The sequence below is a fragment of the Aegilops tauschii genome, chromosome 6, assembly GCF_002575655.3.
Source record: "Aegilops tauschii subsp. strangulata cultivar AL8/78 chromosome 6, Aet v6.0, whole genome shotgun sequence".
In the NCBI taxonomy this organism is placed as follows: Eukaryota; Viridiplantae; Streptophyta; class Magnoliopsida; order Poales; family Poaceae; genus Aegilops; species Aegilops tauschii.
The window spans coordinates 28,290,329-28,306,795 of NC_053040.3; the positions used below are offsets into that span (position 1 = coordinate 28,290,329).

The following is a 16,467-nucleotide window of genomic DNA, read 5'->3' on the forward strand; positions in this document are numbered from 1 at the left end:
CAGCGAGCGTTACATAGCCCTCCATTAAAAAAATACATGAGTCCTCACCTCCATCTAAAAAAAGCATTTTATAAAATTCCTCATCTCCATCAATTTTTTTTTAAAAAAAATTCTCACTGCGGCCAACCAGCTTGCGCCACATGGCATAGCTGGTTGGCCACCCTTATGGCGACGCTTAATGGGTTTAATTTAATGGCAGGAAGGCTAGAAGGTTGGAAAGGAAAACTTCTAGCAAGACCTGGGCGGTTTGCTCTTTGTGAACTATGTCCTGATTTCTATGGCAACCTTCTCTTCCTCATCTGTTTTTTCCGCCAACACATGGGTGATCAAGAGATTGGGTAAGATCCAAAGGAACTTCATGAGGTGTGGTGAAGAGGAATGTAGCGGTGTGAAATGTCTGGTTAATTGGAAAAAATGTTGCTCACCCAAAAATCATGATGGTCTCGGGATTAAGGACATTGAGCTTTTCAGTCGAGCTCTACGGTTGCGTTGGGCCTAGTTTGAGTGGAGCAACTGACCGACAACGTTTCTCGGCTTGCACGGAAATCACTCCGGGGGACGGGCAGCGGGCTAGTTTTTGAAAATATCGCTGGTTACAGGGCATGGTACATGCAAATATGGCCCCTGGTCTTTTTGCTCTTGCTCGAAGGAAAAACCTCTCTGTCAAGGACTTCCTGAACGGGAATCGTTGGATGCGGGGCCTTCAAAGGATGAACAATGAGCTCCTGTTCGACCAATTCATTCAGACTACAAGTGGGAGTGGATAGGACTAACTTAGCCCACCCCACTAAAACTGTTCAATGGACACCCGTGGGACATCACAAAATTTAAACGGGCTATCCCATTTAACCCATCGGGAGCCCACTAAACCCACTTTGCCGACCCCCAGCAAATTGTTTCCATGAGCGCGCGTACTGCTTCTACCTCACGCAGCTGCCATGCACTAGGTGAGAAGAATGGAATATTTTTCTGCTCCTTGTCGCGTAGCGCGTGCAGCCCGCTTTTTAGCCCCTGAGAAAAAGAAAAGTCAGGATAAACGGATAAGATAGACCCACGGCCACGGGGGGCCGCTCGCCGGAGGCTGTTGCTCCCTTCACGACGCCAGCGGCTAGCTTACCTACTTACCTCCATGGCCGCCGGCGCCGCGGCCGCCGTACACCACCACCACCCTATCGTGGCTTCGCTCCGCCCTGCTTCGAGGCGGCTCAGCAGTAGCACCGGTGCCAGCAGCTCGCCGCCCCATCCTGCGGCCTTCCTCTGCTGCTCCGGTCCCAAGACGCCGAGCGTCCAGCTCCAGGCTCTCCGCGTCGCGTTCAACCCCTCCGGCAACTTCGACCTCTCCCTCTCCGACCAAGACGGTGAGCTCTACCAACATTAGCATTAGCAGCCACTTCACTGAAACCCAATTAAAATACCACCCCAAACTCTCCCTGGGACGATTAGTTTCACGGCGCAACATTAACAGACGGCATTATCTTCTTCTTTTTGAGCGAAACATATGACGAGATCTCAACATATGACACAATCGGAACCATGATTTTGGTTCCTGTCCTCAATTTATTTGTGCAAAGTCGTTGTGGCAGTTGATTTTGGTATTCAGTAATTCTGGAGAGGTACAGCATAGCATACACCAATTCTGCATTGGTCAAGGCCTACAATTTTGCCACCCACACACAACTGGTTTTATTTCCAATCGACATGATGATGTTAAGTGACAGGGAATGTGCCTTGGAAATGCAGTGCCTACAACTGCCTCTCATGTATGGCACCCTGTTATGCCCTGTTCAGCTACTCTAATGGCTTCTTCAAGGGTGAAGGATTCGATTGTCGTATGTCAGTCAGATTATAAAGTCCTCACATAATAGTGTTTTTTTTGAAAATGGAGGCGTACCCCCGGCCTCTGCATCATAATGATGCATGCAGCCATCTTATTAAAAGTTCGCAAAGTATCACAAAGTCGTCAAAGTATTACAGCTCGCAAGTGGAGCGAAATAAAAAAAATCAAAGTTCATGCTGACAATCACAACCGGAATGGCAATATGAAGGATAAGCTCCCTAGACTCCTATCCTGTTATGCGACCGCCATCCGAACCGGTTGAATATAGTGTGTGCGTGGCGTGGAATTCATATCGTTGTTTTCCTTGAGTGAGCTCATATATTTTGCTTTCAATTGATATCCTTTATGGCTTTCTTAGATGCACCACAAGTTGAGCCTCCTCCACCACCTACCGAAGGGCGCATCGAGATTGTTATCAACAAGGATATCATCCGAGCACTTGACCTATCGCCCGTCCAAGACGCCCTTGGCAACCTGAATTCCCTAACTACAGGTAGTCCTTGGCCATCCCTCGAACATCATGCAACTGCATTTTGCACCAGGAGGCTATAACTGAACAGAATCTTATGCACATTATTCAGCTCAATCAAGAAATCTGTTGGACCGAACTGTCGGTTTCACAATAAACTACGAGAGAGAGGATCCATACGACACACGGGAGCTGTCGGAGTTCCCGGACGTGAGGCTATGGTTTGTGAGGCTTGATGCCTCCTACCCTTGGTTTCCGGTGGTGCTTGACTGGAGAGCCGGTGAGCTCGCCAGGTATGCTGCAATGCTGGTCCCTCACCAGGTAACCGTACAAACCATTTATCTGAAATCAGCACATGTGGTCTCATCCGTGTCATGTTCAGAGGTGATGAAATTTACGATCTACTACTGCAGATGAGTATGCGTCACGGCGTAGTCTTCAACCCTGAGGCGTTGGAGCTGTTTGGGATGAAGAAAGTGTTCCTCGTCTACTCGTGGCTGAAGCAGCAGAAGCATGCCAAGCCAAGGTTGAAGACGGGCGACATGGCCAAGATGCTCGGTTTCGGCATCGGAGATGAGTTGTTTGATTTGATCGAGAAGTACCCTGTTGATGAGCTCTAGATCTTTATACTGAAACAGTTGGTGAAGAATAGATATCATATAATCCACAGTTACTTACTGGTGCTATACATAGTGTATACCAGTGGTTCTTGTATACAGGACATCAATGAATCAGGATGTATAAGAAGGTAGTCACGCAAGGGATAGTATTTTGAGCGTAAAGCCTAGAGGATTTTCCCGGGCATGCAGCATCAGATGCTAATCACATGCGTGTATAGCCCTTTTTTGTCTTTTATGAAATGCGCGCTTTTAAAAGGACGCGGAATTAATCATTAAGAAAAAGCAGAAACAACTAAAGCATCATTTGGTTTTTCAGCTATAAAGATTTGTTCTGTGCATGGAGTGAATGTGATGAAACACTAGCTGCAGGGCTGGATGCAAATGCCTAGCTTGTAAGGCCGACTAAGAATAAGGCTGAATGCACATATGTTCTGCCTGGAAATGCATGGACTTAATTTCCCTTTTTTGAGGATTGAAATGCATGAACTTCACATGAAGCAGCCAGCACAAAATCCTCACCTGATTCTAAAAAAAAATAAAAAAAATCCTCACCTCACCTTTGTAATCTTGCTCAGTAAATACAGGTGCTCGATTAATCATGGCTCCGCCGCGCCATGTTTAGCTCGTGACACGCGTTTGATTGATTTCAGTTTCTAATGCCAACTGAACTAACAAGCCGAGGTTGACTTGGATCATCTGACAGTTATTTTGTTTGCCTGCAGGCATGCTAGTCTGCATCATCTCACCCTGCATAACATAAAGATCATCGGAATCGGATCTAATACCTTTCTTAGATCATCGGAATCGGATCTAATACCTTTCTTTGGCCGGTCACACACTCTAGCTAGGGTTCTTCGAGCAGGTTGCTTGCATACTTTCCCTTTTTCCGAGAATCAACATTGACCGTACACTCACAAAGGCGCGCACACACACGCGCGCGCGCACGCACGCACACACACACACACACTCAAACAAATGCCTACTGAAGGCCCGATCAAAGTTATGGAGTTTAAAATTGATGGAATCGCCACATGTGTCTCGCTATTTGATACTCCAGTGACGTAAGCGGGCTTATATTTCTTTACAGAGGGAGTATTTATGTATGAGTTATGATTAAATCATAGGGGTTTTTCAAACTACATTTAGCAGGAGAAGTTCCATTCGGTTCAAGCATTTTCAAATATATCTTTTTGGAACATTTAACATATTGATTTGTTTGTTTTATCTTTCTGGCGCAATCTAGACTTGGGTCAACTTAACTAATTCTATGACAGTTGAATATTCGGGTGGGCCCCGACTGTCATCGTGCAAGGTTAACACCGTCTCCGTCTCCCTTCTTTCTCCTCCGTCGTCCACCTCCGCTATAAATACCACTCACTTAAAATAAAATAAAGAGCTCGACCGACAGAGGCAGCTCGCGGTCTGCTCTCAGTCCACTCCTCGTCGTCGTCGAGCGGCGCCGGCGCCGCGGCAGCAGCGGCCAGCGTCCGACGGGAGGCCGACATTTCCTCTTGGCGGGGGCCGAAGGAAGCCAACCCGTAAGTCGAAATCTCTCTCTGTGCTTGCTCTCGAATCGCCACCCGCCCCCTAGAGTCCTACAGTACTTCCCTGCCGCGGTGCTGCCAGTGCCCGCCACGCCGCCATTCCCGCCGTTTCTTGGGGTCTCGGTGAGGAATCCGAGGAAGAGCCGCGTGCCGGTTGTGGATTGATCCCCCGGTAATGGCGGCTGTGTGCTGATGTTGCCGCTGGGCCTACTCTTGCGTGCCCGCCCTCGAGGTGTTCGATGGATTGTGCAGGGTGTACGTCTGTGGTCTGTCCGGCTGGTCTCGTTCCAGTTCTTTCAGGTTTCAGTCCGTTCACCGTCAGTTGTTTAAAATGTGCACGAAATGCATAATACACTCATTTCCTGTTGATGCATACTTCTCCGGCTGCTTCTCTAGTTGGCAACTTGGCATTCATGCTTCCTTTCATAGACTTTCTGGCCGTATCTTGGTTGTAATAATTCTGTCAGCGGCTACTCTCTGGCTGTGACTGAGCGCTGTTTAACGATGTAGATGTGGCCGGCTTTGGCCTCTGCTTAATAAAAGTGGGGGCTGGGGGGAACCCCTTTATTTCAAAATAAATAAATAAATAATCTGCTGAGGCTGTTTGGTTGATTGCCGTTCCTCTTGCAGGAAGCACCCAATCTTAAGCATAGTATATATATATAGTTCTATGTTCTGATATGTTCGTTCATTTTTTTGCTGTCTGTCCGGCTGGTCTCGTTCCGGCTCTTCGAGGTTTCAGTCCGTTCACCCTCAGTTGCTGAAATGTCCACGAAGCACATAGTAATCCTGGTTTCCTGCCAGCTGATCATCTCTGTTCATGCATCTTCTCCAGCTGCTTCTCTACTACTATTTGGCATCATGCTTCCTTTCATAGACTTTCTAGCTGTAGCTTGGTTGTAATAATCCTGTCGCAGCTACTCTCTCGTTAAATTTTTTTTTTGTGCTGAGGCCGTTTGGTTGATTGCCGTCCCAGGCATTGTTTCCTCTTGCAGGAAGCACCCCATCTTAAGCATAATATATATAGTTCATATCTTCTGTTATGTTCGCTCATTTTTTTGCTGTCTGATTGGCACAAAGGGCATAACCCAAAGTTTGTCACCTACGGGCTTTTGTTCTCTCTCTGCATAGCAAAAGTGTGCGCAAACTGGAATCTGTTGAGAGTAGTATGGCCACGCCAAGTGCCTTGGCTTTCACTTCAGGACCACATTGCATCTTTACTTTCTTGGATGCTTGTCGGCCCAACCTTGGATCTATATCTTCCTAACAGTAATATAAATTGGGTAATATAAATGATTCAGGCACATACTAAAACTAACATTTCCTTCATTGCTTCAATTGGATCTATGTCGCAAAGTTGCTTTTCTTTGCGATATTCAATCCATTTTTTTAATAACTGCAACTGCTTCATTCAAATTGGCATTTGCTTTTTTGCTGTCCTTTTCCTTCAAACGTTTTGACCGAGCCTTTCAAATGTTGGTACTCTTTTACATGGACTATTTTACTTTAGGGAATACAAGAATTATGCATTGGTGTGATGGTAACATCTGTTATGTGGTCCTTTTTTTACAGGGGGTTTTCAGCACATAAATAAGTTGCTAACATGCAGACAAGCGTCCAGTAGCCTTTGAACCATTTGAGGCACAATGGAGATAGCTTTTCTCACGTTGTTGGTTCTCTCTCTGCTCCTATCCCCTAGTGGCATCTGCAAGAGTTTAGCTGCAGGGCCTCCTGTTGTGAATATTGGCTCCATTCTTCAATTTAACTCCACCACTGGAGGTGTTGCGGAGGTTGCCATCCGTTCAGCCTTGGAAGATATCAACTCTGATCCAACAGTTCTAAATGGAACTACACTAAAGGTTAAAATAAAGGATACAAATTGCTTTGATGGTTTCCTTGGCATGGTTCAAGGTAGGCTAGCTTTAATGTCACTCATTCATTTCGCATCATTAAAATAATTTTTGGTTCATGGAAGTATGACAATGATACCGTATTCCTTGTATCAGGTTTGCAGTTCATGGAGACTGATGTTATTGCAATCGTTGGCCCCCAGTGCTCCACAATTTCTCATATCATTTCATATGTAGCAAATGAGCTCCGAGTCCCTCTGATGTCCTTTGCTTCTGATGCAACTCTTTCAACGATACAGTTCCCATTCTTTGTCAGAACTGGTTCCAGTGATCTCTATCAAATGGCGGCCGTGGCAGCACTTGTTGACTACAACCACTGGAAGATAGTGACTGCCATATACATTGATAATGATTATGGTAGAAATGGAATTATTGCTTTGGATGATGCACTCACTGCAAAGCGTTGCAAAATCTCCTACAAGGTGAGTTTTCCTTCCAATGCTAAAAGGAGTGAGCTCATAAATTTGTTGGTTAGTGTCAGTTATATGGAATCTCGTGTTATCATTCTCCATACTGGAGCTGAACATGGACTCAAGTTTTTCTCTATGGCAAACCAACTGAACATGATGGGCAACAGCTATGTGTGGATTGCAACTGACTGGCTGTCTGCCTATCTTGATGCTAATTCATCAGTTCCTGCTGACATTATATCTGGCATGCAAGGTGTTCTTACTTTACGGCCACATATCCCCAACTCAAAGATGAAGAGTAATTTGATCTCCAAGTGGAGCAGCCAAAGTCATAAGTACAACCATAGTGATCTTCGTGTAAATACTTATGGTTTTTATGTTTATGATAGTGTCTGGGCATTAGCTCGGGCTCTGGATGCCTTCTTCGGTGATGGTGGTAGGATTTCCTTTTCAAATGACTCAAAGTTACACGATGAAGCTGGGGAGACTCTTCACCTTGAAGCAATGAGCATTTTTGACATGGGAAATAAATTATTGGAGAATATTAGAAAGGTAAACTTCACTGGGGCATCTGGGCAAGTGCAATTCGATGCTTCAGGTGACCTCATTCATCCTGCATATGACATCATAAACATCATCAGAAATGGCATGCGGACTGTTGGTTTTTGGTCAAATTATTCTGGCTTGTTGTCGACCATCTCTCCAGAGGCTCTATATTCAAAGCCTCCTAATACTTCTCTAGCCAATCAGCATCTCTATGATGTTATTTGGCCTGGGGAGACTGCACAGAGGCCTCGAGGATGGGTTTTTCCTTCTAATGCCAAGGAGTTGAAAATTGGCGTTCCCAACAGATTTAGCTTCAAAGAGTTCGTCACGGAAGACAATGGTACTGGGTCAATTAAAGGTTATTGCATCGATGTCTTTACTCAGGCATTGTCTTTGCTTCCTTATCCTGTTAGCTACAAGTTCATACCCTTTGGGAGTGGTACTGAAAATCCTAATTATGACAAACTCATACATATGGTTGAATCAAATGTAAGTATGACTTTTGCTTTTCTTCTCCTAACCATTTTGTCATACCGTACTGACCTAGGGCATCCTATCCTGCAGGAGTTTGATGCAGCCATAGGGGATATCGCAATTACAATGAGCCGGACAGTAACTATTGATTTCACCCAGCCATTCATTGAAACAGGCTTGGTTATCTTGGCTCCGGTTAAAAAGCATATAAAAACATCCTGGGCATTCTTGCAGCCATTTACTTTGGAGATGTGGTGTGTTACAGGGTTGTTCTTTCTTATTGTGGGTGTGGTTGTTTGGGTTCTTGAACATCGAATCAATGAGGATTTCCGGGGTCCACCAAGTCAACAAATAATAACTATTTTCTGGTAAGAAGCTGACGTGCACCTTTTGCATCGTCTTCCTGTATGTCAGTTCTGTTTTCTTTAGAAATGTCAAGGTCCACCAAGTCTTGTGCATACAGAGAAACCTTATAACAGTTGCCTGTTAACATACCACGTGAACTATTTATCTTGTGGTGGGACGTATGTATGCACAGTATGAACCAAGAACTCTACCTATAGACCTGTTTTGCTAAGTGGGTCCTACTTAGCTGTATATTCGCTTAATAATATTATGATGATTTTCTTCTGTCTTTGCACTTCTCCACATGTATCGCCAAATGCTCTTGTAGGCGTGATTTCTTGCTCTCAAATGTGTGATTATAATCTCAATTTTGATTGCCTGTAGGTTCAGCTTTTCGACTTTGTTCTTCTCCCACAGTGAGTAAACCAACCTTCTCTATTATGTGTTTCTTGTTTTTGGTATAAGTAACATTTTGTTCTGGCGCACGACTCATGATTTCATATGTATTTGTTCCCAGGAGAAAATACTATGAGCACCTTAGGGCGCGGTGTGTTACTCATATGGCTATTTGTTGTTTTGATCATTGTATCCAGCTATACCGCGAGTCTTACTTCCATCCTGACCGTGCAACAACTTGATACTTCTATAAAAGGAATCAATGACCTGAAAAATAGTGATGATCCTGTTGGTTTCCAAGTTGGTTCGTTTGCACAAGACTACATGGTTAATGAACTGAATATCTCACGGTCAAGGCTACGAGCTCTTGGTTCCCCACAAGAATACGCTGATGCCCTGCAGCTAGGCCCTAAGAAAGGAGGTGTTATGGCTATTGTTGACGAGCGCCCCTATGTTGAGCTGTTTTTGTCAACTTACTGCAAGATTGCTGTAGCTGGCTCAGATTTCACCAGCAGAGGATGGGGCTTTGTAAGTACATTTAAACCATATTCTTTAATATAGGTAGAGAATATAAGAGCACAATATTTTGGTGTTAAAATCCTGGAATAACAGCTAGTATTATGCAACTTTCCTTGCACTTGTTTGCTGCTGCAAGTCTAAAATCTACATGTACTCTGTTTCACAAATCAAAATGTAGCACCTTACAAAGTTCATTCTACCAGGCATTTCCAAGGGACTCCCCTTTGCAAGTAGACCTGTCCACCGCAATCCTCTCATTGTCAGAGAATGGGGAGCTGCAGCGGATCCGTGACAAGTGGGTCAAGACAGGCGATTGCACAACTGACAACAGCGAGTTTGTTGACTCGGACCAGCTCCGCCTCGAGAGCTTCTTTGGCCTGTTCCTAATCTGTGGTGTGGCATGTGTCCTCGCGCTGCTCATCTACTTTGGTATCATGCTACGCAAATACCTGAAACATCATCCGAGGAGGAGCCTCAGAAGATTCATCTCGTTCGTCCATAGCAAGGAGACGCCAAAGAACATGGAGAGGCGATCCATGAGCCTGCTTAGAAGCTCGACACCAACAACGCTGATGAGCAGCCTTACTGCCCTTGACATAGAAAGGCCGGCCAGGCCAGTTAGAAATGACACCGCTATTGACATGGAAAGCTAGTTCATCTGTACAAAAGCTAGTGCATGGTTTTCTTAGGTCAGGTGGTTAACTGTTCTGTGTGAAACAACACTGGGGTCGACTAACCTAGGTTGGAAAGCCAGGCACCAGGGGTGTATAGAGGGGGTTGAAAATACTTCGTAAGTACTAAAATTTAAGAAATAAGAGAAGGAATGATCACTTTTTTCTTTGTGTGACTGTATTTTGGGGGATATTGTGCCCGCTTCAGACTCGGCGTTTGGTTGTGTGGTCTGTTCATGTGTTAGATTGGGCATAATGTGGTTATTCCAAGTCAGTTAGATTGTGTGGGTACTTCAGTTCAACATTATGCAGTGGACCGAGTCTGCAGGCTGCCTGTATATTGTAGCACTAAACTTTGATGTTCATTCACAAACTAGTTGAGATGGAGCTGCACAAAAAATGTGTTACTGTAGCTTTTTTGCTCTGTTTTGTCTTGAGTTTTGTTCAGGGCAGCTTTGAAGCTTATGTTAGGGTGGTCGCTAGATAAATGTGTTAGCATTCCACAGCTCTAAAGAAGATAATGAAAGAGAACATAGGAAGAAATAGTTATGATCTTATCAGGAAAGTGAAGAAAAAGGCGGACACTGTATTTTTATTTCTATAACTCTCTGCCTACACAAAATTATTTATGGATTAGCTCCAATTGATGCAACTGCATCGATCCCAAGCTAGCTACTTGTTTCTCTCAAGTCATAAGGAACACCAAGGCACTGGTCTCAAAAGAGGAATTTCCTGCAGGTTTGTAATCCATCAGTTTCGGTTCTTGCATGCATCTCTGAGAAATAAACTGCAGCTATCATAAACAGATAATAATTCTCAGTTAATAATTCTTGCAGGGATGCCGCAACTTCCTGGGAGCAAGGGATTAGTGGTACTGGGTTTGCTTTTCTGATTTCTTCCAAATTGACAGTTATGGTAGCTACATTGGGAGTGCCAACTCTGCTGTAACTTTTCTGCAGGCATAACAACTGGATGCTTGTTGATATAGGGGAAAACAGAAACTAGTGCCAATGCTTTTTTATTTAATTTAGTCATAATGATTGACTTAATATATTGTGCTATTAGAGGTGGATAGGAGATTCTTTATTTTCTTGAAAACAGAAGAGCAACAATAGAAAGAGTTTTTTTATGCGATGGATCAATTTTTTCCCAGGGAAAATACATTATATATATATATATATATATATGTATATATATATATATATATGTATTTATCATTCTGTTCAATACCTGTTTTTTTAGGAAAAACAGTAGGCAAATTTCCTACTGTAAATCTGTTAAACAGGAATGGTTTTTGTATGCAATGGAGCAATTTTTTTCTTAAGAAAAATAAATAATGTGTGTATATATATACACACACACAATATTTCTCGTCCTGCTCAATACTTGTCTTTTTTGAGGAAAAACAGTAGGCGAATTGCCTACTGTAAATAATTCGCCTTCTGTAAATATTTTAAATTATAGAAGTATGTGCATAAGTAAGGCTAGCAGAAAGAAAAGAGAAGCAAGTGCTAAAGAGTTGGTCACCCAGGTTCTGAAGCTGGCATAAGAAGCCCTATTAGCTCTGTGAAGGATCAGCTCAAGCTCATCCTTAGAAATCTTTCTGCATCTATATAGGCTTGGCAATCTGTCCTTAAAAACGAAGCCATTTCTGCTAATCCGAATGCTCCAGGCTGCCAAGATAATCAACCTATGCGAAATGTATACTGTATATGTTTCTAATCATGATTGCAGGCATATATATTCATGGCGCTCGCATCAGAGCCTTTACTTCAACAGCGCGTTTCTTGGATACGCCACGGGCCCATGGCTCACTGGTCTGATAGTAAGGGAAAAGTATATTTTTCATCCCCAATTCTTTCGAAAGTCTAGATTTGATCCCTCAACTCTTCAAACCGGATAACTTTAGTCCCTCGTCTCAACTGACCCAGTATCGTATCGTTGCTGACTCAGTGGGGTTTTGGCCAGTCTTGGCTGAGGTGGCAAAATTCATCTCTCCTACTCATCCTATCTCTTCTTCCTCTTATCTCCAGCATGTTAGTGCAGCCCTTGTTCATCTCCAGCATCGAGAGACGTATCCTCACCTTGCCCATCCTCTTGATGGTGTTGCCGGCAGCGGTGTTGGCTTTGCCGAGGTGGCAGTTGTGGAACATGGCCAGCTTGATCACCGTGCAGGGCTGTAAGAACTCCCACTTGGACTGCTCGTTCCGCCGTATTTGACCATGCAGTACGCGGCGGTGGTGCTCCCCGGACACGGTCGGCATGGCGACGCGAAGGTCGCAGAACCGACAATTCAGCTTGTCACGGAGCTGCCGCTCGGCCTCCACATCCAAGCAGAGAAGGACCCCGCGAGACACAGGTACACCGTACCTGTGTTTTGATAATCATGGCAAGAAATTGCTTCTTCTGTACCTCGATGTCATATTTTCTCAGTCAACCAGGGTATGTGGTTCATGTATTTGTGATGGAAGAAACTTCTTCTACACCTACCTGCTTTCTCTGTCCTCCGATGCTGCTGCATTGGAGCCAGGCAAGGACCAGTCCAGAAGGAAGTAGAAGAGAAGAAATTGTACAAGGACAAGAGAAGAAGCAGCAGAAGGAGGACAGGATGGCTGTAGCCGCCGCAGAGAAAGACAAGGTAAATGTAGGCCTACACGTAGCCATGATTATGCAGTGCGATGTATTTTAGAGCTGAGGATTCAGAGTATTTTTAACAACAAATAATTGTCACTCGACTCACTTTGAATTGGAAGCTGCTGTGATGCAGTGTAAATTAAACTTCAATACTATTTGAATTTTGAGCAGTAATCTGAACCATGGCTTGCATTGAGCTATATTACTAAAACATTGTACAAAGTGCTATTTTTTGGATGCCAAGTTTCTTCTTTCCATAGGAAATTGTGGCCCTATTCAGTTTTAATGGTCAGAAAGAAACAAAGTTAATTTTTATTGTCAAATGGAGTCAAGTTGCTAATCATAATTCACAAAGAAGTAAGGAAGTGTTCTTTTGTGTGTTTCGTTGCTTATGCCTTTTTATTTTTGGAGGATATAATGGATGCAAACTAGCTTATGACCACTAATGGTAATAGAGTTGTTCCCACTGTGGATTTTCATTGTGTGTTAGAAAAAAGTATGCACCTGGAAATATAGGCCTTGCCCATCTGTTAGATTTTTAAATGTAGTTTATTTTTTTCCCGAGAGATATTTATTTTGTTTATGACAACTAGAGAAGGAGAAGATGAGGCAGACGAATGGCACAAATGACAAACAAGAGAGCGTTGGTATTGCTCTTAATATTTTAGCTATGCTTGATATTGCTCTTAATGTGACGACGGAGGAGGTTTTGTGGACTACGTTTCGGCGAGGCACATGTTTTTCCAAGGATGGAATATTAACTTTACTTCTGGTGAAATTCTTTGTGCAAAGTTGCTTGACAAGCATGTTTGTCTCGTATGATAATCATATGTGTAATCTTTATGAACAGATTGTCTAATGAAATATATGGTTGCTTCAAAAAAATTTCCGATCTACAACTAATAAAAATATTCATCCGTTGCAACGCATAGGCATATATGCTAGTATATACTATACCTATGGTAGATTTATCAGTATCAGTGTGGAGTTATGAGTCTTTTATGTTTTCGTGTGGATGGTTTGGCCTGATACATGATGGTCCCCGCCGCCATTATGGCCACCGGCTGACCGTCGTGGACATTGCGTCCGCGCATGCCGGCTTCCTGCCGTCTTCCTCACCTGTCACCGTGCCAACCTACCAGGTCGCCGGCTTCACCTACGTACTCACTAGCTTCAACAGTGAGTCGTGCCTGTATTGTACGACTGCGTCGTCACCAACCTGGAGAGCACAGCAGTGACGCCCTCGTGATCAAAACATGGGTTGTGATGGAGTCCTCCGGTGCTGAAGCAGCCGTCGTCGGCAACGCAACGGCCGGCGGAGACATCCACCAACGAGTAATTCCCGTTGTTCGCTTTGTTTGGAAAGCGGGTCGCAGGAGGTCGTCGACACGGACGGAGGCTTGAAGTTCACGTGGAAGCGCCGGTGGTCCTCCATGGTCGTTGCCACTCGCCAGCGCCTCCATCCCTGCCGCGTCGAGCAAGCATGGCGGCGAGGGCGCGGGGGCTCAACCGGAGCAGGCCCACGGTGGCATCTCCAAGAAGGCGGCGCACCACCACAAGCACAAACCAACGGCGCAACTCCACCACCGACATCAGATCAGGTATGCCGTATGTATATACCTCAATCTGCTATTCTATTTATTTGTTGTTGTTGAGGCAGATCACGGCAGTGGCGCTGATGTGAGCAGGGAGGACAGGAGGAGGAAGACATAAAAGTTTGACATGGAAATGCCCACACAGGCCCTGGTTCGGCATCACCTGCGTCCAACGTTGGCAACACGCCGCCGTGCTCAGCCTCACATTGCCATCGTGTGCGCTTTGCACCAACTGAAGGAAATATACTCTAAAGGCAATAATAAAGTTATTATTTATTTTCTCATATCATGATAAATGTTTATTATTCATGCTAGAATTGTATTAACCGAAAACATAATACATGTGTGAATAAATAGACAAACATAGTGTCACTAATATGCCCTCTACTTGATTAGCCCGTTAATCGAAGATAGTTAAGTTCCCTAGCCATGGACATGAGTTGTCATTTGATTAACGGGACCACGTCATTAGAAGAATGATGTGATTGACTTGACCCATTCCGTTAGCTTAGCACTTGATCGTTTAGTATGTTGCTATTGCTTTCTTCATGACTTATACATGTTCCTATGACTATGAGATTATGCAACTCCCGTTTACCGGAGGAACACTTTGTGTGCTACCAAACGTCACAACGTAACTGGGTGATTATAAAGGTACTCTACAGGTGTCTCCGAAGGTAATTGGTGGGTTGGCGTATTTCGAGATTAGGATTTGTCACTCCGATTGTCGGAGAGGTATCTCTGGGCCCTCTCGGTAATGCACATCACTATAAGCCTTGCAAGCATTGTGACTAATGAGTTAGTTGCGAGATGATGTATTATGGAACGAGTAAAGGGACTTGCCGGTTACGAGATTAAACTAGGTATTGAGATGCCGACGATTGTATCTCGGGCAAGTAACATACCGATGACAAAGGGAACAACGTATGTTGTTATGCGGTTTGACCGATAAAGATCTTCGTAGAATATGTAGGAGCCAATATGAGCATCCAGGTTCCGCTATTGGTTATTGACCGGAGACGTGTCTCGGTCATGTCTACATAGTTCTCGAACCCGTAGGGTCCGCACGTTTTGTGTTTTGATGTACCGAAGGTAGTTCGGAGTCCTGGATATGATCGCGGACATGACGAGGAGTCTCGAAATGGTCGAGACATAAAGATCGATATATTGGACGATTATGTTCGGACACCGGAATGGTTTCGGGGAGTTTCAGACACATACCGGAGTACCGGGGGGTTACCGGAACCCCCCGGCGAGTTTAATGGGCCAAGATGGGCCTTAGTGGAGAAGAGGAGGGGCGGCTAGGGCTGGCCGCGCGCCCCCTTCCCCTCTAGTCCGAATTGTACAAGAAGGAGGGGGGGGGGGGCGGCGGCGCCCCCTTTCCTTCCCCCTCTCTCCTTCCCTTCCTTTCCCCCTCCTACTCCAACTAGGAAAAGAGAGGAGTCCTACTCCTGGCGCGCCCTCCTCCTGGCCGGCCGCCCCCTCCCCCTGGTCCTTTATATACGGGGGCAGGGGGCACCTCTAGACACAAGAATTGATCTCTTGATCTCTTAGCCGTGTGCGGTGCCCCCCTCCACCATATTCCACCTCGATCATATCGTAGCGGTGCTTAGGCGAAGCCCTGCGTCGGTAGCATCATCATCACCGTCACCACGCCGTCGTGCTGACGGAACTCTCCCTCAAAGCTCGGCTGGATCGGAGTTCAAGGGACGTCATCGAGCTGAACGTGTGCTGAACTCGGAGGTGCCGTATGTTCGGTACTCGGATCGGTCGGATCGTGAAGACGTACGACTACATCAACCGCGTTGTGCTAACGTTTCCGCTTTCGGTCTACGAGGGTACGTGGACAACACTCTCCCCTCTCGTTGCTATGCATCACCATGATCTTGCGTGTGCGTAGGAAATTTTTTGAAATTACTACGTTCCCCAACAGTGGCATCCGAGCCTGGTTTTATGCGTAGATGTTATATGGACGAGTAGAACACAAGTGAGTTGTGGGCGATACAAGTCATACTGCTTACCAGCATGTCATACTTTGGTTCGGAGGTATTGTTGGATGAAGCGGCCCGGACCGACATTACGCGTACGCTTACGCGAGACTGGTTCTAGACGTGCTTTGCACATAGGTGGCTGGCGGGTGTCGGTTTCTCCAACTTTAGTTGAACCGAGTGTGGCTACGCCTGGTCCTTGAGAAGGTTAAAACGGCACTAACTTGACGAACTATCGTTGTGGTTTTGATGCGTAGGTAAGAACGGTTCTTGCTCAGCCCGTAGCAGCCACGTAAAACTTGCAACAACAAAGTAGAGGACGTCTAACTTGTTTTTGCAGGGCATGTTGTGATGTGATATGGTCAAGGCATGATGCTATATTTTATTGTATGAGATGATCATGTTTTGTAACCGAGTTATCGGCAACTGGCAGGAGCCATATGGTTGTCGCTTTATTGTATGCAATGCAATCGCCCTGTAATGCTTTACTTTATCACTAAGCGGTAGCG

At 45.0% G+C, this 16,467-nt stretch overlaps 2 protein-coding genes across 2 annotated transcripts; both read left to right on the top strand.

Annotated features, from left to right (window-relative positions):
* Positions 1-1,020: 1,020 nt before the first annotated feature.
* LOC109760464 (protein CHLORORESPIRATORY REDUCTION 6, chloroplastic) lies at positions 1,021-3,223 on the top strand. Its single transcript, XM_020304556.4, has 4 exons — positions 1,021-1,358; positions 2,196-2,330; positions 2,419-2,627; positions 2,720-3,223. The coding sequence occupies exons 1-4, from the start codon at positions 1,130-1,132 to the stop codon at positions 2,924-2,926; spliced, it is 780 nt and encodes a 259-aa protein (XP_020160145.1). The 5' UTR covers positions 1,021-1,129; the 3' UTR covers positions 2,927-3,223.
* Positions 3,224-4,282: 1,059 nt separating this feature from the next.
* Positions 4,283-9,907, top strand: LOC109760467 (glutamate receptor 3.1). The gene is made up of 7 exons (XM_020319285.4): positions 4,283-4,464; positions 6,043-6,381; positions 6,477-7,825; positions 7,901-8,178; positions 8,540-8,571; positions 8,673-9,079; positions 9,274-9,907. The coding sequence occupies exons 2-7, from the start codon at positions 6,117-6,119 to the stop codon at positions 9,721-9,723; spliced, it is 2,781 nt and encodes a 926-aa protein (XP_020174874.1). The 5' UTR covers positions 4,283-4,464; positions 6,043-6,116; the 3' UTR covers positions 9,724-9,907.
* The last annotated feature ends 6,560 nt before the right edge of the window (positions 9,908-16,467 follow it).

Bases quoted from the DNA above. Each gene is read 5' to 3' on its own strand.
- LOC109760464 (XM_020304556.4), top strand. From the start codon at position 1,130: ATGGCCGCCGGCGCCGCGGCCGCCGTACACCACCACCACCCTATCGTG. The intron at 2,331-2,418 runs GTAGTCCTTGGC...CACATTATTCAG, and splicing joins CCTGAATTCCCTAACTACAG to CTCAATCAAGAAATCTGTTG. The intron at 2,628-2,719 runs GTAACCGTACAA...CTACTACTGCAG, and splicing joins CAATGCTGGTCCCTCACCAG to ATGAGTATGCGTCACGGCGT.
- LOC109760467 (XM_020319285.4), top strand. From the start codon at position 6,117: ATGGAGATAGCTTTTCTCACGTTGTTGGTTCTCTCTCTGCTCCTATCC. The intron at 7,826-7,900 runs GTAAGTATGACT...CCTATCCTGCAG, and splicing joins TACATATGGTTGAATCAAAT to GAGTTTGATGCAGCCATAGG. The intron at 8,179-8,539 runs GTAAGAAGCTGA...GATTGCCTGTAG, and splicing joins CAAATAATAACTATTTTCTG to GTTCAGCTTTTCGACTTTGT.